This window comes from Argopecten irradians, chromosome 1 (assembly GCF_041381155.1).
Source record: "Argopecten irradians isolate NY chromosome 1, Ai_NY, whole genome shotgun sequence".
NCBI classification, from domain to species: Eukaryota; Metazoa; Mollusca; class Bivalvia; order Pectinida; family Pectinidae; genus Argopecten; species Argopecten irradians.
The window spans coordinates 50,589,912-50,612,596 of NC_091134.1; the positions used below are offsets into that span (position 1 = coordinate 50,589,912).

The window sequence follows — 22,685 nt, forward strand, 5'->3', positions numbered from 1 at the left end:
TCATATTGATCCTAAAGTGCTGTGTAGCATAGAGAAATACAAATACGCAGTTGGTATAAATGCCGTTTATGTTTTATTATGAACAATTAGTATAGTTTATTTGCCATGCGTGTGTATATTTATTGTGCCGACCTTAGCTACACATATTCAAATTAGCATAGAGGCCTTCTGCCTTACGTTGTTGCATTTTATTTAGACCACACGGAACGAGAATAAACAAAATTCAAACAAGTTCACTAAGAAACACATTTTAAAGACATGCGACACGTCCGCTAATAAATGGCTTCGAGCTGGTGAAAACAGACTCGGCATGGATAAGGATACTTCAGTACAGTTTAAGGAGTTGGAGAACACGAAATGGTTAGGAATAGGGTATTTACCGGTTATCTCTAGAACTCTTCTCCACAACTCTGACGAATTAAAACTAGACGAGAAAATGGTACACATGCATACAAGCGACAATTCAATTGATACGTCTTTATATAAGTTTAAATATATCATTGCATGCCAAAAATATATTCTAAAATAGTTGATCAGAAGCCAGATGAAATATGCATCGAATGATGTTTTGTAGTTAAGGGGACATAACTCTATCTCAACATAGCATCAAGACCTGCTGATATACGATTGCGCAACTACGTCATAAGTTAATTATCAACGTTTCAATCATTTTCTTTTAAACATGCAAAGCATCTTGCCTGCATGATTTTCAAAAACAGCGATTTTTTTCAAACTTCAACTATCGATAGCTTCAGTGAAATTTCATAGATATGTATTTTATTATTTATTACATAAAACGCTGTGATAAATATATATTTCTTTTTTACAGTAAATGAATAAAGCACGTGTACTACACTGCACCAATTTAAATTGAAAATTATATGTTATAGAAACTCAATCTACGCAATATAATATTTGTTTTCAAAAATACTCGTTAAAATTATTTGTTGATGAACATAGTTTAATTTTCAAGGGAGTGAACTGTGTATAGCTAGCGTCCCACACTTGTAAATACATTGACATGGATTTCTGTTTTCAAAGTTTGTTTTTTTTTTTATATATTTTTTTTTACTTTTTCATTAATTACAAAACAAAAAAGTATATTTACAAGTTTTAGTCATATAATGTAGACCTATCATTGTCAAGATAACAAGTTTTACATACATGAATGTGTACATACTAAGGGAGGCAACTTGTACACTGTCAATGTTCATCTACAATTTGAAACGAAAAAGTATACATGTATTTTATAGTCCCTGATTGCAATAATGAAAAGGTACTTTGCAACAGACATTATTTTCGGCAATGTATTACATATTTTTGATAGTTTGCAAAGTATATTGTCTGTATGTTGGGTATGTCTTTAGATACATGTATAGAAATAAAAGGTATGGGTGGGGGTAGGGGTTGCGGGGCTACAGTGTATAGGCCAACAACTCTATGGTAAGCATTACCTATTTAAACAGGTGTGATAGGTAATCATATGATATATACGAATTCTAAATGAGTTTGTTTCAGTATACCGCCACACCTGGTTCGATTCAGCTAGCTCTCTTTCTGTTTCAAATGCTCAAAAAAAATTCAGATTAAATTGTGTTTTCTATAAGTGTATGTTCTGTGTCGGGCATGCAATCCACATGTGATGTTTTTAGCAACCGCGACCTCGCCGCGAAATAGATAATAGAACGAAAACACAAAAACATACATGTTCATGCATATTTATCCACAATATCATGACTAGATAATCGGTATGGTTGTCCGCAGGCTACATTTAATAATTAGACACATCAATACAATTGTAGTCTGATTACTTGAAGCAGACATAAAAACCAAATCGCCCCATCGTATATTGCAGAGGATATACATGCATATAATATCAACATTTTGTTGAATAAATTATAAACCATATAAGTCCTCCAAAACATATCAAAGTATCAGGGATTCAGGTTACACTTTTTTTTATATTTATAGTCAGGAAGCAATATTTGATGACTGAAAATAATCCAGAAAAATGCGAGTATAACAATAACATTGATTGTGCATTGTCAATGGTCTGGGTGAAGGCCCGGTTCCACTGTCGTTTAATATTTGACATTGATACTAATCAGATATAGCCAAACGATCAATATACTAATGTTCTTCTTATGTTCTGATTCTGATAGACAAGTCCGATTGTTTCAGAACCAGTTATTTCATCACTTTATTCCAGTAATTATAAAGGTTAGAAACAGAGAAACACTTTTCACCAACATTTTCCATATGTTCACAACCTAGACGCTGCCTAGACCTTAGCTAGAAGGAGAGGATGAATAGTTTACAGCTAGACTATTCGAACACAATTAGACATCTTCTCCTCACCTTGACACTCTATTTCTCGAGATTTGATTTATATGATAGGTTATGAATGGTTGAAAAGGAATCTACGCCAGTCACATTTGGATGATAGTACTATGTAAATTCCTAATGAATGAACATGCTAAAACCAACTTTTGGTTAGAACAATACCAAGCCGGTTAAACTGCTTTGCTACATGTGTTATTAGTAATGTCAAGGTACTGTAAAGTCCCTGCTTCAATTATGTGTCCATTTATAGACTTATTCTCCTTCTAGACATTTGATGACATCCTCTGGGAGAAAACCTCCTTTCTTTAGGCATTCCTGTGTGTATGCCCATAAACCTTCTTGGTTATGTTTCTTTCTGTAAAAGTTAAAGGTAAATCGATAGACAGAATGCAAATTTTGATTTCATCTCACTCAAATATTCTATACTATTCAATAATTTACATTAAACATTTCAGAATATATAAGAATGTTAAGCCTCAAAATGTTTATCTCCTAAGATCCGATTTATGTCTTATTGTTTGATATTCAAATAAGTTAAAGCATAAACATGTTTAACGTAAATGTAGATCCATTTTAGCTATTATACTTAGGTCAGTGTAGTGTTACTATTAAAGCGTAATCCCCACATGTCCCCAGTCCATACCTTGCCATGCTGGCGATGCTGTCTGGTTTACAGTTGTTGAAATAGACATCACGGACACCTTTCAGGGCCGGGTTCACAGCTGCATTAATGGTGGTCTCAGCTCCCTCAAAGGGTGTTTTAGATGCACCTGTCACAGGAAATCAAAATAACGAGGAATCGTGTAGCAGTATCAGTAGCATAGAACAAACCAATTTCGATACCCTATCATCTAGATTGGAATTATATTGACAAATGTTGAATTTTATGTGATAAAAATTATCCGAAGCTGTACCAATGTTTTGCGGCATATTAATTTGCTTTTTGTTTACAATTATAAGTTTTCTTGATTAAACTCTATTTCTATTCGCCAGTTATAATGTTTGTAACATTTAATATTAAAATAAAGCAGTCATTCTGTCACTTTGAATTCATTCATACTCCTTTTTTTTTATCTTGGCCCAAACAAATTTCAATCAAACTTCAAGCTAATCCTGTATTCTCAAGTGGAATGCCAGTTTCGGCCGAGAAGGACAATATAAAAATACATCAGTACCTACCTAACAATTTTGATACACCAAACAATAACGCCCATGGCGCCAAGTCGGTGAAGTTTCTCGTCACTTCCGTTTGTACCACACCCGGATGTAAACTTGTTACTGTAACGTTTGAGTTTTGAAGTCGTCGATTCATACTGAACATCTGCATAATCTAGGGAAATATAAAATAAAGTCAAGAAGTAGAACATGTTAATTTAAGTGACAAGAATTGATATTATTGAATTCCTTAAAAATGAAAAATAATTAAATCCAGAGCTGTAACCCCTGCGAGACGTTGATAAATAATTCATGAACATTCATGAATAATTCATGGATTATTTATGAATATTCTTCAATTCTTCATGAATATTTTCATGCAATTCATGAACATAAAACTTCATGCACAATTTAGGAAAAAAATGTTTCATGAACATTCATGAATCCTTTCAATGAATTCATGAACCTTCACGGATATATTTTATTCATAAAATCACGAACATTATGAACAACCGATTCATGAAAATTCGTAAAAAGTTCATGAATGTTTAAAGAATATTCATGAACTTAAAATCATCACGAATGATAATGAATGCTTATTCGTTTTAATTCATGAGTTATTCATGAACTACAACTTACACAATCAATTCATGAGTATTCATGAAACTTCATAAACTTGAAAAAGTCATGATCAAATGACTCTCAAGAACTTTTCATGAAGTTTTATGAATCCATGCAACTTAAATGATTGTTCATGATCAATGTGTCAAGAATTATCCATGAAGTTTTATGCATGACTATTCTTATTAAATTTTCATTAAAATTCTTCAAAATAAATGAAACTGTTTCATTCATTTTTATGAATTTTAATAAATATCAGTTATGCATAAAACTTCATGAATGATTCTTGACATGTTATTTCATTCATTTTGATGAATTTTAATGAATATCCACTGAAGTCACATGACCACATGAGTCACGTGACTCCAATACATATATATATTTCCCGCCAAAAATGTCACAATCCAAAATGGCTGCTGTATCTGCTGGCATGTGGAAGGGGAAACATTATTTATCTTAAAACGGAAGTTTTGGCACATTGAACGGATTATTCCATTGCTAGATTTCTTCAAGCACACATGAACACTTTCAGAAAGTTTTGATTTATCTTCAGTTCTTTTTCAACATGAAATTGTTGCAAACTGATATTGCTATTGTGATTATGCATAGATATTGGTTTGTGAAATGTTGTCAAATGTTATTGAATTAAATTGTCCATTTAAACTACCATACTTTACAACTTTAGGTGTATTTTGGACAAATACTAACTACATCTGTAACTTGGAATTTATAATGAAATTGATTGATGTGTATCACTGAAAACAGATTTTTTAGCACTTATCTGTGGCAGTATGAAAATATAATGAACACAGTGAATTCTTGGTGATCTTCTGATGTTATATATTAATATATGGATTACACTTATAGTCATAAGAATTGGTTTCATCAAATATTGAATTGATCCCAATAGAATTGTCATTGGTTTGATAGATAATTTCAATTCTGGACCCCCAGTAGAGTTCATGAAATTTAGATGCCGCTGACTCCAAATGCATCAATTAAACTTCATGAAAACGACTCAAGTTCATGAATATTCAAGATGTCATGAATACAATCTCGCAGGGATACCTTAACCCACCCGTCCTGTAGGCATGTTTTAGTTACTTTTGCCCAATTCTTTATAAAATATGTTTAAACTTTTTAAAAGTTCAGTTCAAGATGATTGAAAGCAATAATAGTATTGTGTCATAGAAATAAATCAGCTTATTTATGGTTTTGAACTTGTTTTCATATCAATTATCTTTCTTGTTGATACTTGACGCTACATTGTAATTTATAATCCATTGCATAGTAAACACGAAATGAAATAAAATCATTCCATAACTATGCTTTTTTCACAATGATAAAAGCATATGTTAAACACAAGATTGAGAAACATGATAAACATTCCTTTGTTGTGGGACCTCTATCTATATTAAAACTTCTTTTATAGCATTTTTTTCACATTATGTCTCATGGAAACAACCATTAAAAATTTAAAACTGACATTGCTTCGATCGCGGAAGTGCAAGTTTGAATACACACTGTACTACCTGGAATGCTTTTGAATTTCCGTAGTACAACGTCCGTTTAAAGTTTCGTTCATTATATTGTTTGCCCTGTATTCTGTCCAAGTTGAACTCTGAGTAGCGATGGACCTCACTGGACACCATTATGATACGGCAGTCCTCACCTGATGTCTTCATTATAGGTAGCAGGTGTGCCGTCAGAAGGTACTGACTCAGGTAATTAACCTGTATAGACATAACATAGTACTAGTAAGGTTCACACTAAGATACAATCAAAGTTAGGAGACATTGCTGATACAAGTTAATATTAATCATTTACTAGTATTGAAATGAAGAGGGATAACAGCCATGCAATATCCATGCATTTAGCGAGTGTGTGCATTTTGAGCGTGATTAGCATGTTCAACGTAACTTTGATTTTAAACTCAGAACCAAAATCATGTAAAAGTTACACTAGCAATGTAAAGCAATGCAACGCAGAGCTTTTTTCGTGTTGATTGAGGCGACAACTTTTTACTTATCTACTTATTTTATGACAGTTGCTTACCTGAAACATGAGTTCATATCCATCTTCTGTGTAGGCTGTCGGACAAAAATCATTACAAAATATCATCACTCGGTCATAAAGTACGAAACAAAATATTTATCATCAAATTAATATCAATATAAACTCAATACGTTGCTTGAGGCGATCCACTGGATCCAGATTTATAAAGAGATACAGGAACATTACCCTGTTTGCTCATTCCTATCCCAGCGTTGCAGACGAGGACATGTAGTTGCCGACCAGAAAGTTTGAATTCCTTAGCAAAGTCCATCACCGACTGTAGACTGGAACAGTCTAATTTCATAAACTCTAGACTCAGTTCCGGATAGTCTACGATACGAGGATTCTTCTTGTCCTTCTCTGCCTGGAATTCCGCATTCATTTTTACCATTGCCTTGACCAATAAAGATTTAAATAAAATGAGCTATAGATAAATACAATGAAGCTGATATGTATTTGTTCCAAATTAAATTAAAATTTCCATGAATATTATTAAGGATTCCTTATGATAATCTTGAAAATATTTAAATGAGATATTACCAGACACCACAAACACTCTTCATGGATCCTAATATTAATAGTTAATACTATGTTGTTAATCGTCTATCTTACATGTCATTAATACAATGTACTATGGGTTCTGTCTAGATCCGCATTGTTCTTTGTATCACGAAGTGTTATTTTTAAAAAGGGAAGATAATTAGTCTACCAGAGTCCTTATAGTCTTTCTTTACCTTGTACATTTTCAGTATCTTATCACAGCAATTTATCCATATTTATCGTATGACACTTATCCCAAGAACAAGTTTATTTCTGGGTATCGACGTTTTTACCTGTTTCGCCTTCTCCTCTGACCGACATGCCAATATAACCGTAGCTCCCATCTCGGCTATACATTTTGCTGTTTCATACCCAATGCCTATTAAAAAAGCATGCTGAATTTAAACTTTCATTTCATTTATAAAAAAGTATTTTAATTCAATATGCATGGAATCGATGTTATATTCAAATGTTTAACATTTATCTTAAATTTAATTCTTCAATATGAATAGGAAAAATGGAGTCTAAATGATATAACAATTCAGCTGAACTATTTGGCATCGTATTACGGGTATATGTGTATGAAAGACGTCAATGTTAAGATTATATATAAAGTTGCAACATTCGTGGACACATACATACAATAGCGTAAGCTGCAGTATGCCATTAAGTTTTGATTCGACGCTCTGATATTTTTCGTTAAAGAATTGACTCGGTAGTGATGTGTAGAAATGGATAATTTCAAGGTTTCAGTGACCTTTTACTATTTGACGGGAAAATAACTTTCATTTTTATGCCATGTCAGAAAATTAATTCGTATAAAGCAGAGCATTGCATAAAAGAGAATTTTTTTTTATATGATGAACAAACTTGAAAAATATACGGTGGCTGATTATAGCTATACAAATAGCTTTGTTTACAATGTTGTTACCTAGGGCCCACAATATCTTTCTGAGGGCTCTAACAAAGTAACCTATAAGGCTTTAACATAACAAGTTAGGGCTCTAAGATACACTAATGCAGCTATGTCAGGGTCATATGTCACTAAATTTAAAAAACAAAAATGTAAGTCTCAAACAATGATACTTTCAACGAATGAAAAGCGCCATCAGTGTCACGAGATTCATATACATAGAGGCATGCTATTTCAATGGTATTTTCAGAAGACATTATTTTCTGCGTGGAATAAGTTTTAGTTGAGCCTAGATATGAAGCCCACTGTCATGTATAAGGTATACCATGCATTTCCTTTCATGTTTGTTTACAGACAGCTTACCCACTTGCCTTTGGAGGTAGTTGCTCCATGCAATGTTACAGATAAAATGACAGTACAACTGGTGGAAGTTTGGTTTATATGACAGCATCACCTACCTGTGTTGGCACCGGTTACTACGACAACCCTCTCCTTGGGGATAATTACCCTGGGGAAAGAATGGTGAATTCCCATACTCGGTAGTTGTGTACCATGTAAAGTTGCGTACCTTACATACTCTACTATTCCTAATCCACGACCCGTATATACCTGATAACAGGGGCTACCTGTTTATGTATAGAAGCGACAGGATGTAAATAGAACAACTCGATGTTTGATTTAACTAAGGTATTTTATTATCGCTATTATTATTATCCGTTTGTAGGCTATCATATCAACAATAATCAGTCATGTGATCAACAGTGTCCACTGTCAAACTACGTGACATTAATTTGGCTTTCATAACGAAAATTTATATAGAACTGTTGTCAACTTATTTTGCTTTTTATTTTCAATTACCTAAAATCTTTGTGTCGATCAAAACGAATGCTTTGGGGGTTTGGCGGAGTTTATGGCTTGGACACAGAAATGTTTCTCATGTTTCCATGCTAACTTCCTCCGCCATGTGGCATAAAGTTTGCACACCACCTGCATATTTGTGAATGTTTTTTTGCTTGATGACTTTTTTGTTATGGGTCATCGTTATGTAATGTATGTTTTTATATACTTTCTTCAAGTCGGTCTTGTGGTAATTAAACGGCCAATTTTCAATTCACTTTGGATTTCTGGTTTTTGTTTTAGTTGAGTGATGTTAGGAAAATAATACATCATAAATACTTTTAAAGTTGATATTTGTACGAGTTATATCCCTTTTATTAGAAATCTCGAAGGACGTATTGAAATGATTCCGTTTAATTTCCTTTGAACACAAACTTTGCATTTGGCTATTCCAGTGTACGCTCTGATTGATTTTCTGTTGAAGAAGCTAAAACATTCCCATACAAAGCTGATGCTTTCTATGATAATTATCGTTAAGAATTAAAGTATATATTTCCTAGTCAATATATATAATTTTGTGTGAATTTCAGTATGGTAATGTATGACTTGAAGTTGTTTTGTTACTAACAACTGAGTACCTACGAGATCACATGACCATTTAGTAACAGGGACCTCACGAAGTCTTTATTTCATCAATCGGAATACTGACAACTGGTCTGAAGTACTGTCTGTCACAGTTAAATAAAGTTCTGCATTTGAGTCGCTTATCCTATTCAACAATGTAAGAGAAAAGTGAAAAAAATTCAATCCAGTTCCTGTTTGATTCCACACGGTTTTTTTTATAGTTTATTGTCAAAATGAAAGCATCAGTTTTTGTTCTACATAACCAACCTGCTGACTGATATTGCCGATGATTCTATTTCGTTTTAAGTACCTTAGTATTTTCTTTAAGATACCGCGATTTTCACCTGACTATCCGGTTGATAAAATTATGTTTCTATGATATTAGTTTTCTATAACGACTTTTGTGTATGACCCATTTTGTATGAGTTGGATTAGGATCAGTTTACAAAACATCTAATAGTTATGTAATAATCTGATACTGTAATTGTATGTGTATTCAAATTATGTTTGCGTTTAAAGATCAGAAACACGCGGCCAGTGCATTCAGCAGTTTTATTGACTCTGTAAAATACATTTGTATTTGCATTTCACAACGTTTGAAAAATCACAGCCATTTTATTTGATGTTTCTTCCACTACACTGCATAGTGTATTAAGCTACACAATGACAAACAAACAGATATTCAAGACATTCTGTTATACAGTTAATATGACAAGATATGACTAAAACTAGAATGAAATGAAAGTATCATGCTTTACAGATATTATGCTGTCGGACTTTATAAATTGTATACAGTGTCTATTTCAATATTATACAATTCAAACCTGTTTTGAAAATTAGTTCGAAAATACTGGATCTTCTCAACAATTGGTTTGTAAAAGATAAGGGCTGCATTATCGTACATACAGTTATAATAGAGGCAATTTATTGGTTTTATTTACTGAGTGTAATCAATCTTAATATTAAAAAAAGCTTTTGTTGAAAAGTATAACAACATATAAATGTATTAACCATAACCTGGGATAGGTGATTCATGCATATTGTTCAAGAGGTTGAAAAATGAAGATCATAAGCAGAATACATGTATGTTCGATTTAAATTAGAAATTGTTGATGATGATACAATATATAAATGTCATATGTCATAATATGTGTTCTTCGATTTATTTAAGTCACATGCCCCAATGAAATGCATTTTACATTAAATTGAATCATATATGATGATTTTTTGTTCCACAAGCCACATCTTCAAAAAGATAAAGTAATATTATATATATATAATGGTGCGGTGTATCAAAAGTTACAGTTTAATTATATTCTGTTATTATCTTGTGATTGTCGGTAGAAAGCGATGAATTCGATGGTTAAATCACGAGATAATATGATATTGATTAACGAAATGATGAATTGACATGCAATCATTGTTAAAATGTTCAGTCAATACATAAAAATGCAGCAAATTCGAAGACCTTCCTTGTATTTCTGTATTCAGTTTAATGCTCTTCGTTAAGAAGAGAATCTTTCTGTCCCTGTTAAAATCACAAACAGTTAAGTGACAGCGAAATTCAATGCAAATACTTGTACGGCAAACTGTCAAAGCATCATGTTTTACTTATCAGAAATGTTTAGTTTTTCAGCATACATTGTTTGTTGAAAAGTGATAATTTCAACTTCAATATCAATGAAAATGGTACTTCGAAAACGTTCATTGCGTTAAGTAAGCCATATGGAAGTCATATAGATATTTTTAGTGCGGCGATGCACTCCTCGTGCCAATGAAGTAATAATAAAATCTAGTGATTTGATGACCCCGCTTTTGTGCTCGTCCTTTTTACTGTATTTAAGGCTTCTTGAATAAATTCCTGAGGAAGCAGATCCCTAAGGTTGTCTATCGTACACTGAAGAAGGTAGTCCTGTAATTCTCTGTCCCTGAAAAGGATTGTTATCATTAATAAACTGAGGACAATGTTTGAAAGAAAAACAACACGAGATTCATGTAATATTATTGACATATAGCAATTCTAGGATTCAAAAAAAGCATTTATTGTATTTGGTTAATTTCTATTTTGAACTTGGTGTTCTATGCAGAAAGCCGTGACGGTTATTCGATCAGTGACGTTTTACATTGAATCTTTAATCACCATTAATCGTAAACTGACAGTATCACAAAACAACGTTAATCACTTTGAGTCAAATTAGTCAAGTTTTCATTCTCCAGTATTGAAAAAATATTAGTAAGAATGCGAAGTTGTCTCCCTTCAATATAACTATTGCCCTGTTCTATCTCATTGAATCATACCGCTTAAAGTATCAGGTAAAACATTCCAAGTAGTATATCAAACAGGCAACAGACAAATCAGTTTCTCTGCGTCCTCCATGTTTTACCAATAGTATTACATTATTAGTCTATTCAACCACTAAAAATTTAATCACCAATTGTGAAAGTGTTGAGTTGGATCTTGGTCATCAATGTCCTTAACATTAATCTGACGCAAGTGTATGGTATTCTGCTGATTCATGTTTATAACGTACCTGGCAGTGTTACTAGGAAACTCGGCCGCGTCACGTGAGTGGGTGAAGTAGGCCCGACTCAGCCCCTTTAGCTCTGGACTGACGGCGGCGTATATTGATGTGGCGGATCCTTTTCTGGGAGTCTTTATCATACCTAAATAAACAACAGTTACATTTCAATTAAGGTTAGATGGGGATTTTTTTTGTGTTAGATGGGGGAATTAGTAGAATTGGGGTGAAACCGGTACTTCTAAACATAAATTGAAATAGGGAAAGTATATTTGTTATCAATTGATATATATCTCTTTAGCGACGGTAGCTTTACTATTTAAGACTAATCTTTACTCAATAGTTAGTGTTAAGGAATTTAGAGCTTGTTTAAATGAAAACATCGTTAATCTAGATTAAGGATACGTTGGGGTAATGTCAGGATACTTTGGGAAAATGCTGCAAGATAACGTTGTGACAATGTCAGAAATGACGCCAGGAAAACATTTACTGACAGCCATCTGAGAAGCAAAGTGCAACGTTACATTGTGGTGACGTCGTGAGCCTTAAGATTTGAGAACTTACATAAACATTTAAGGCAACACCGGAAACAGTTGAATCGTTTCCCAAAATGACGATTCCGTCGATAGAGGTCTTTTGAGACATATCCCGGATGTACACTATACAACTCGACATGCGTCTTTTCCAACATCCGGTCTATGCTGTACATCTGCATGATCTGTATGAATATATTTAATCGTACGGATGACAGTAAAACTAATGAAGACCGAAGCCAAAAAGTCTTGACAAAATACAAAATTCTTATTAAATACTGAGGCCACTCCAGACTAATGCCTTAAATGCTCCAATAAATATCATCATTGTATTTTGCATGCCTCACAGGCTTTGCTTAAAGAAACCATATCAATAGTTTGATTCATTAGAACATTTCATTTCCTGGGATCTCTCATTTTTGACCAAATGGATTCCTTCAAAAGATTCCTTCATTTTATTATTATGACAATCGTTATTGTAAGTAGAAGTAGCTTCTTCTAGAGATGAAAGAGATGGAAGAGATGGAATCAAATTATAAGAAAGCTCTCAAATATTTGAAGGAATTCATAACAATATGATACAGATTTCACTGCGTTACAGAACTTTAACAGCTAACAAGTTCTAGAGGGATTATTATATGCAATATAACTATGAAGGCAAGGTCTATATCAATATATTGCAATCTTCATCCATTTCATCGTCATTGAATTATATACCTGATATAACTTTGTGTTACTGTAACATTGTAGAGGGTCATGTTTCTTCATCCGTTCACCTGCCGCGTAGTTCGGATCATAATGACAGTGCTTGTGTGCAGCACTCGACACAAGGACGATTCTTACGTCATTTCCGGACGTTTTCATGATCGGAAGAAAATGAGCCATAATAAGAAATTGACTAAGGTAATTGACCTGAAATTTAAAAAAATAAATAAATGGATAAAAAAATGCGTAAGTTTAATTTCATCTTTAACAATATTGTATCAAATAGTGTTTTAGACTGTTTGAATCAAAGTAAACATTTACAAAAAATGATACAAATAATATATAACGTTAATGTTATATCGTTATTGAATTTAAACAATTTATTCAACTCTTGACCTTTTTCTCTGAATAGTATAAATTTAGCGAACCAATATGCTAGAAAAAGGAATAAGATAGAATAGAACATATCTCGAATTTATCTATATACCATCGCTCTTCTGTGTTTTCTGCCATGACGTATACCCGTGTTAATTGATATCCTAAAGAACTAAAGAAATATCTTACCTGATATGTGAGTTCATATTTATCTTCTGTAATAACTGCAAAACAAAACATTCTCATGTAGTATAAAATTGGACGATAACTGTTTGATTTTGAATCGTCACATTGTTCGTATCATTTGTGTAGTAACGTAATAAACGGCACAATTAGTTTCAACACAAATACCCAATCAAACATATTTCCTACCTTCTGCATTAAATAAGTAAAATATCCTGTCAATGTAAAATTGCTGGGTGAATTTGCGACCCGCATGTTAGTCCTATACTTATTGCAAATTGTACTGAATATCTTCTCATTAGGTATTATGAAAAGATATTCAGCAAAATTTGCAACAAGAATAGGATCGAAATCTAGTCACACATTCACTCAGCAATTTTACTTTGACAGAATATTTTACTTTGAAATTTGAATCTTGTCTATTTTCCTCATGAATGCCGATTTCATTACTTATCTACAGTTATAAACAGCCTTTAGCTATCGGGATACGTTGTGTAATCAGCTTGTTATGATAACGTCATCACTAACATATATAAACTATGGTATTGTAATAAAGCCATACTAAGAAGGTGATATATACGATTCGTTTTTCTTCTTCCTCAGTTGAGGTGTCTGTAGACTTTCATTATATCTATTATTTTTTGTTTCATTTGGGATGATATTAAAATATGTAATGATGGACATCCTTTCCTGACTGTATCTCTCCTTATAATGACACAATGTTAAAGGCAGAATAAGCTTTGGCACGTAAGCGTATGCGTAGTCATTTGGTATCAGAGATAATGCCAGGCATATGTAATATTCATGGACTTAACAATTCAGTTTTGTGATCAATTTCGCCACCGATATCTGAATTATTTAGTTTTGTCAATATATTTCCCGTGTCACGTCAAGCATGTTGGTTTTAAAATAGAACAATTTTATATCACCGTTCACTTATTGTATAACTGTTGTTGGATTGGTCCATGTCAATAATTTCCTGAATATCAGTCAACATCTGTTCTAGAATGTTTAACAATTAACATCGACAAACAAAGATACATTCACACCATGGCATCTTTGTGTTTACTCATAAAACTGTTTAGTACACGTGCATTGTTGCGATTTCTGGGTAGTTTATGATCATAAACATGGCATGTTGTACGTTAAGACGATTATAAAGTCGTTATAATGCGAACATATTTATGAGTGATGCAGCATTTTATTACTAAGTACGTAAATGTTCGTTTTTAAATGCTATCAGATTTCGTTTTACGCCTTATTTTGTTTTAAAAAATCATAATACCATTCACGTCATTCACATATGTCCTCGCTTTATATACTCGTAACTGGTGTAAACACGTAACGCCAATCTAGTAAGCATTCGGACTTAAATCAGGAAAAACTGAAAACCGTAAAAAAAGTGTTACTGTATTTGTTTCTTGCTTATTATAATAAAAGGTTCATGTGTTAATTTGAATCATTCATATATGTATTATATCTATTCTCAAATAATGACTCCTAAAAAGTGATCATCAATTACTGGAAATACTTATTGACCATTACTGCTTGTTTACTTACTCTCATCTGACATCATAACACCAGCATTGCAGATGAGAACGTGTAGTTTTCGACTAGAGGCTTTAAAACCTTCCACAAAATCCATAGTTGACTTTAGACTAGCTAAGTCTAGCTTAGCAAACTCTAAGCGGAGGCGGTCATCGCTGATGATATTCTGTGTCCCCTGTTCTTTTTCTTGTTGGAATTCTTCGTTCATTTGTTCGAAAGCCTGCATAATAATAGTGTAGTGTTGTACATGAATGTTTATGATTGTCTAAGCAAGAACATAAAGTCAGAATGGAAATAAAGCTAAATCATAAAAATTAAGTAAACATATAAACAACTTATACATTGACGTTGATTTAATGTACCTACATTATGTACTTTGGAATTTATCAAAGATGCAACAACATTATGTGTCATTAACCATTTGTAATGATGTCATTGGACATACATATTAAGATAAATATTTCAATAAATTAACATGAGTTTTGCCGAAAAATCAAATACGGCTTTTTTATCTATCAAAATTTAAATTGCACTATACCAAATTGGTTTGGAGATGGTAAATAGGCTTTTTACAATAAAATTTGTTGAAATTGAAATTCTAACTATCAAGAGCTTCTGTATATGGACGACCAAAATGGACATCTAACTCTTTATTCGAAATAATACTTCATAGCCTCGATTTACTATCTTTACAAGCATTGGTAATACAAGCTCGATATTTTGACACAAGTCACTAAAGTCATTCCATGTATCTGTAATATCATAATTGTTAATAAATAGGGCGCGTTCGAGGTAAGACATATCGGCAGATCAGCACACTAATTATATCTACGATACTTCTATTGGTTTTGTGTCATAATTTAGATCTTTGATTATTAAACCTTTATGTTGCACGTAAGACTGCCACGGAAAAAAGTATATGATTTAATAGACTAGTGATATCAGAATGACTGAGCTAACACCATATGGTATCCGGGATGTAGTCGAATTTCATGTATTGTCATCACCATTCATTATTTATTAAAACCGTTAAAATGCATTTTACATGTACCCTTCCGGACAATGCCCCGAATGGTTATCTACACGACACACACAAGACAATAAAACAGAGCGGAATTTGATGTGTTACGCAATTAGCATGTTACCCTTTTTATATTGTAATCGCGTGAAACAATGTGGCGACTTCAATACAAAGCGAACCAATTGTTTTTTACGCTAATAAATGCAAATGACTTGATATGAAAACAACAATATGCTTCTGATAGAGGATGAGTTAAACAAGTTATTGTTTTCCGAAATGCACAATGCTCATAGGACATTTACCCGTTCAGCCTTCTCCTTTGAACGACAGGCTACAATAACAGTTGGACCCATCATGGCGATAAACTTGGCAGTCTCATAGCCTATACCTGCCAATAAAAAATGTATTTCTTAATATAACTGACTCACCATTTAACATTTGTCATTATCAATGAAGGTATTAAGCAATCACGTCTGTCAATTTATTGCACTGAAGAAAAAGTAAACATAGCAATTAATACATGCTGAAAATATGTTCTTGCTTATGAATGGATACAAAGAAAAACGGTAAATTGAACATTAGCTCTGAGTAAAATTCACGTTATGATAAAATGTAACTATGCAATATCTCACATTATTTTCATTAAAGTGAAATATAAGTTTTTTTTACAAAACTATATGTGGTGTTTTTCATCCGAGTCAACATATAACTTTTTGATATTTTCACTCAATATTGACCTATCAGATCGATAAAAGTATTTACGCTGAAAATATTGTTTTGTCGGGAATACGTGCATCTTTACTATTATTTTTCCCCATTTTTAATTGTTAGAGCATCCTATGTGTGAAGATAAATTAGTAAGGGTACAATCGCGGCTGAATGAAATACATGTTTTGCTATTACTTGACCTAGTTAAGATCTATAATATATATAGACGTAAAATGTAAGAAATAGAATATTCCTCGTTCCTCGAATAACTATTATATTTCATATCGTAAGGTGGACAATTTGATATTTTTCACTCGTGCTTCTTTGTACTCATTAACGATATCAAAGTTTCCACCCCACAAAATGAAATATAACTTCTATTCATTAAGAAACAAGGAATACCCTCTATGTATTCTATTATTTATGTACCAATCTGAAATGAGAAAATTCCTCAGACAAATTCGAGAGAAGCATTGTTTAACTGTTTATAATAGGCTAGTTGTGGTATTCAATCTGTGCTTTGTATGCCACGGCTACCAATGGCAGATTTTTGATATTTATAGATATATTAAGATAATCAAATAAATGATGACAGTGAATTGTGATTGGTCATAAGAAGTACGTATACACGTGTTTCAATAGCTTCGAATTGATACATCATTTATAATTTCCATCATTAGCTGAGTCATGCAGCATCGTGTATCCGCTTCATAAATTGAGCTTATCAAAACACTTCAAAAACATCATCACCAAAGCATGTTGATAGAATTAGCTTGTTCTCCGAAATCAATACTACCGTTTAGTTTCCGACACGACGTATGTCAACCTAGCTATTGATCTAATAAAACAGGGAGTAAATCCAGAGGGAATTTGTGTCACAGGAATAAGGTAGTTTTTTTTGGCTGCGAAGCACAATGGTTGAATGCTATTTCCATCTCATTAGTAACCAGTTTTCAAACGTTTTCAGTGCATCCATTCACTGAGTGTGCGGTACGACGTACACCGTTCCTTTCCTCTCGAGTACTCGTGTTTAGAGGTCGCGTAGGCGAGTAGTGAGGTTTTCCTACAATTTCCAAGTGATAATCACATTTAATTTCTTTCTCCAACTTTTTGCCCCAACTTCTAAATATCGCTCCTCCTTAAATGATCATTGCTTTTATAGGACATTAACCAATATGTTAAAGGTCTAACGAATTGATGACTTCCTCCAAAGCATCGAAAACCGAAATTTTTTCTTGGGAAAGAAATTCGTATCACCTTTAAGCTTGTTTTCCAATTCCCAAATATTTCATGTTTTGTATGTATATGTACAAATATATAAATAAATACTGTTTAAAATAAACGTTTTCTTGGCGTGTGAATAAAATTTGTATAATATATAATATATAGACCTACTATTTGACAGCAACCTTATACCAATGCACAATGCTTCTATATACCAGGTATGTGTGGTGAAATGTCGTTTTCAGAACAGCCATGAAACTACGCTGTTTGCGACAACACGTGTCAAACATATTATTGTACCAATATAATCTAAATATAGTTTCTGAATAAAAACATCTATCTCAGTCATGACATGCAAGTAAATATGCCTGGCTCAAATCGGGTCGGCATGCAATTTTTCATTGTATGAATAGATTGTAGCTTTTTCTGTTATATGATTTGGATTACATGTATATGATTCAAAATATTGACACGGGGTTTTCTGATAAATTGAATAACATGCATTTGGTAATACCATTTAGTTTGCATTCATTAACAAAATATGGAATGCCTTACCAATAAAATAAATTACACATGGCCGATATATGTGTAGCTGCTCTTAAACAGGTTGAACAACCAAAGTTATAGAAATAGGGGTACCGATATCTGCTTCTTATGTGTTTAAAAATACTCCAATGTTTGGATGTAGTATATTGAATAATCTAACAAATGGATGACTTTATATGTAAATTACTGTTTAATATCATTTTAGTGTGTGGTTTCAGTTATTGTATTAGAAAAGTACGATGGTTCAGCATGTATTGCTTTAAAAGAACTTTCGATAAATCACGAATACATGAAAATTCTTTCACATACATGAATAACCTATAGTTTTACCAAGTATTATTTTACAAAACCGCTGACAGAAGGTGTCAGGTGTACTGGATGCAAACAATCAAATGGAAATTTGCCATAAAAGGGTAGAATTACCACAAGCTTAGCAAGTGCTATTCGAATGTAAGTACTTTAAAGCCCACTTGAGTTATATGAAAATAGTTAATGGTTTTGACGATGGATTAAGTTCATATTTCATCACCCTCTGCTATGAAGGAAGGATCGAAAGCAATGACAACTGCTTAGTTCGTGTACACATTTACAGGTAATGATATTTGTATACGGTTGTCTGGAACAGTATAAAAGCGTACTTTGTTTGGAATCAGTGTGAAAATGATTAATTTACCAATTAAAAATGAAGTTATCCTCTGTACTCTACAATTAATGAAGCTGAAACTGCTATATGATACGTTGTGTAATCCCTAAAACTACCGGCATACCGGTTTGTATGTAGATATTACTAATAAAATGATATTATTTGCATGTACTAAACTATTCCCGGCTTTTCTATGATATGGTCCCAATACATTGTACATTGTATGTAGTGATCCAAAGTGTTGTTATTGCTATAGCATGTGTATCCTCCTCAAACGTTGATTCTTATACACATATTCCATGACCTTCTAACATTCGATACATCTTTTTAATTTTGCTTGTTTGTTGTTTTGTTGTATGTGCTTATTTTGTGTCATACAAAATATTGACTGAAGTTTGAAAGGAGTTATGAAAGCATTGTGTTCTGCAGCTTACAGGTCTAAATTTACTTCCACGTCTTGTGCTGAGAACAACTATGTTCATCAATGTCATTGCTCTTTTAATCATTCATTGAATTAGCTATTTGTGTTTTTTATCTATTATTCCATATCAATGTTTTGAGAACAAAGGATACAAGGCTATACACCTTCTTTGGTATCGACATTTTTACGATTTGTTGTCTTTTGAACATTTTAGATTGCCGCCTTCTGTACGAACTCTTTTTAAAACCGTTAACGATTTCCTTTTTTTGATTACGAAAATATTTTATTTCGAAACAGTAGCAGAAATAATACAAAGACAAGGTCTGCTCTATCATGAAAGTAGATATGAATAAAAAGTACATTTCAAACTAAGTCCTTCATACAAATGTAATATTCTTATCAAAATTAAGTGTCAATCTCCAACCTTCTCGTTAGATACCGTATATAGATTTGTTCAAAGCTACAAGTTAATGATGTTCATTGGTTTTCCGCCCGATAAGATTCTTATAAACTTTGGTGCTATCTTAGCTTTGTGACTATACATTGACATGCACATTCGACTTTGTAAAATAAGTAAAAATGTTTTAACTGTGGAATGCATAAATCATTTAACTATTCATTTGAAATGAAATATTTTAACGCTGGTCAACATTTAATAATGTACATATTGTTTTTTCTATTAACGTTTGTGTGTATGTCACATAGCTATTGAGGACTCGTTGATCGTTGTATAAGCACGTGTCACAAAAATCAGGCCATAGGCGATGGACAATAAAAGACTTAACATATTTAAGAATTGTAGACTAATGCACTCCACATTCTAATTCCCATTCCATATGTCAGAAACCACTTTACATCTAGCCATGTGTTCCGTCTTTCGTTCGGTAGGTTTGTGTATAGACTAAGGGGTTATATTTGGATTGTTACAACACACCAGATAGAAGGACATTGGACGGCATTGAAATGTTCATGGGTATTTGGGTTCTACCAATTAAATAGTCATAAGCTTGACAAGTCGTGTCAAGAGAACAAGGCGATGTCTTGATCTTATCATTGCACTTGTTTTATCATAACAAACAAACGAAAATATAGATTGAATCATGTTTCGATATATGCAAGAATTCTTTTTAGGCTAACCTAACATTTCATTTGATGTTCAACCATTTTGACACCTTAATATTGTTATAAGTAAATGTCATGGTTCGTTTAACAGGCAACAACAATAGCTAGTAAATGGACTCACCTGTGTCCCCTCCCGTCACGATCACAACATACTCCCTGGGGAGGGACACTAACGGGATACTGGCCCGGGGCCCCATGTTTTAATTCCTATTTATCCACCTCGGTATTCCGTTTGTCACCTGTGTTCCATCATCTCGCACCTCCTGTATGAGACATGTGCCAACATACACCTGGGATACCGACGGTAAACACACAGAGCTTAACACAGCTACCAATACACTGTTCATCGGCACGCCGTACAGGTAGGCCTTATTATACGCCGATCACCAATGTGTTCAGTCAACTGCTACATAACGGATTAATAAGAAGTTCTCCCATTGGCAGGTTTGACCTGCGCCACAGCACAGCACGCCGCCAGTTAATACCCACTTAGATGTGTTTTCTTCTGGGTGTACGGGTCAATGGGTAGTTTATAGTCATCCTAATGAGACAGCACTTTAGGTATTGACCGCTCAGATGCTTGGAGAGCAATACATGTAAACTCTTATTGGTATTAATATAACCGGTTTGGACGATATAACAGAGTGATATCGAACAGTCTTCAAATAAGTTCGTTTGTCCATTACTAAAACAGTATCACACGTCCTCCTGGTTCTAAGACAACTGCTCTCTACATAGTAGACTAGTGCGATCAATGTCGACGATGGGTGCTTCATATTGATGTTGTGTTTTGATAATGAGAAATAGGAAAGCTTGGTGATTGGAGTCCAAATATCTGTGTAGACATTGACTTACAATGGTCTGTCTGTCTGTGTATATCTGACACTAGTTTGAATCCTATTAATTTTTTCTATTCATAACAATTTTATGCAAAGCACGTGTAAATCAGCGGTCCTTTCTCCACTATATATATACATATGTATCTACGTTAGCTTCGACCATCCGTGAACCTATGGATACAGTTGTACCTGACGTGGTACTATACTATACAACAAAAAGTACAATGGTATCCAACTATGTTTTACATTTGCCTTCGTTCAATAAAGGCCATCTTCGTTTTATGCATTCTTGCATTAAATATATCTGTATCATAGTATCTAAATGATGACAGCTCGCAACTTCGTACTGAATACAGTGCAATTGATATCTACATGTAATTAAAACACAGGCAATGTTTCTTCGCGTGAACTTCACATGAAATTCACGTAAAGAAATATTATACATGTTTATATAGCTCAGTTATATGCTCTTATTTGATATGTCGGTGTGTTGCTAACGTATTTATCAGTTTGTGCGCACTTATGTACTGTCGTATCGTTCACAGAAACAACCTAAATAAAGTATCCGCTTAGAACAATATGGTATTCAATTTTTTTACATGAAATATTAAAATCTAATCGGCTAATCCGTAGTCCGTGTCAAGGCATTTACCTGCATAATTGGTTCCTGTTCGGCTATTGTTGTTACCTATTGAGGAAGAACAGGTGTCTTTGTTGTATTTCACATGATAATATGTTTCTATTGTTATCAGACAGAGTAAGGGTTGATTGGTTGAGTGATACACACACCTTTTTATTATCATGGTTGTCATTACTCTGTACATTTTGTTATTTTTGGTAAGGTCATGAGCTGTTGTCTTTCGGGAATGGGCTATCCTTGCGTGATGTACATGTTGTTATCTTCATTAAAAGGTAACGATCCAAATCAACACAGAAACAGAATAATATTTTCATTTATACAGTATTCCCGCTTATCAGAGAAAAATGGCCATCGCACGCGTGGTTTTCAATTGTGCGTCGATGTAAATCGATAAAAAAATGCATAAAGAACTTATATAAAATACATATTTGTTTTAACATTCTTAATGTTACAGTTCCGATATTTCGCGGTTCTACCAGTCCTATCTACCGCGAAAAAGTTATTTTCATTCAAACAGGAAAGTTGTTTTCGTTTTCATTTCATCAACGCGGATGTTACTTTCTATTCAAT

General features: G+C 33.2%; 2 protein-coding genes across 3 annotated transcripts; both read right to left on the reverse strand.

Annotated features, from left to right (window-relative positions):
* Positions 1-1,704: 1,704 nt before the first annotated feature.
* On the reverse strand, positions 1,705-8,242 carry LOC138331810 (retinol dehydrogenase 14-like). Its single transcript, XM_069279601.1, has 8 exons — positions 8,086-8,242; positions 7,008-7,093; positions 6,361-6,568; positions 6,175-6,209; positions 5,652-5,852; positions 3,523-3,673; positions 2,987-3,113; positions 1,705-2,698 (listed from the first exon to the last, which is right to left on the reverse strand). Exons 1-8 carry the CDS (start codon positions 8,159-8,161, stop codon positions 2,596-2,598), a joined length of 987 nt encoding a protein of 328 aa, XP_069135702.1. The 5' UTR covers positions 8,162-8,242; the 3' UTR covers positions 1,705-2,595.
* Positions 8,243-9,626: 1,384 nt separating this feature from the next.
* Positions 9,627-21,021, reverse strand: LOC138331817 (polyprenol dehydrogenase-like). Of its 2 annotated transcripts, XM_069279613.1 has the most exons (8): positions 20,758-21,021; positions 16,275-16,360; positions 14,964-15,171; positions 13,410-13,444; positions 12,858-13,052; positions 12,172-12,325; positions 11,620-11,752; positions 9,627-11,016 (listed from the first exon to the last, which is right to left on the reverse strand). In XM_069279613.1, the coding sequence occupies exons 1-8, from the start codon at positions 20,831-20,833 to the stop codon at positions 10,881-10,883; spliced, it is 1,023 nt and encodes a 340-aa protein (XP_069135714.1). In that variant the 5' UTR covers positions 20,834-21,021; the 3' UTR covers positions 9,627-10,880. The 2 variants fall into 2 exon arrangements, with proteins under 2 accessions (XP_069135714.1, XP_069135725.1); XM_069279624.1 differs by lacking the exon at positions 16,275-16,360 and having other exon boundaries at positions 20,758-21,020.
* Positions 21,022-22,685: the final 1,664 nt, after the last annotated feature.

Bases quoted from the DNA above. Each gene is read 5' to 3' on its own strand.
- LOC138331810 (XM_069279601.1), bottom strand. From the start codon at position 8,161: ATGGGAATTCACCATTCTTTCCCCAGGGTAATTATCCCCAAGGAGAGG. The intron at 6,569-7,007 runs GTAAAAACGTCG...TTATTGGTCAAG, and splicing joins CAGAGGAGAAGGCGAAACAG to GCAATGGTAAAAATGAATGC. The intron at 5,853-6,174 runs GTAAGCAACTGT...ATGTCTATACAG, and splicing joins GATATGAACTCATGTTTCAG to GTTAATTACCTGAGTCAGTA.
- LOC138331817 (XM_069279613.1), bottom strand. From the start codon at position 20,833: ATGGGGCCCCGGGCCAGTATCCCGTTAGTGTCCCTCCCCAGGGAGTAT. The intron at 13,445-14,963 runs GTAAGTAAACAA...TTTGTTTTGCAG, and splicing joins TGTTATGATGTCAGATGAGA to TTATTACAGAAGATAAATAT. The intron at 11,017-11,619 runs GTACGTTATAAA...AATCCTTTTCAG, and splicing joins TTTCCTAGTAACACTGCCAG to GGACAGAGAATTACAGGACT.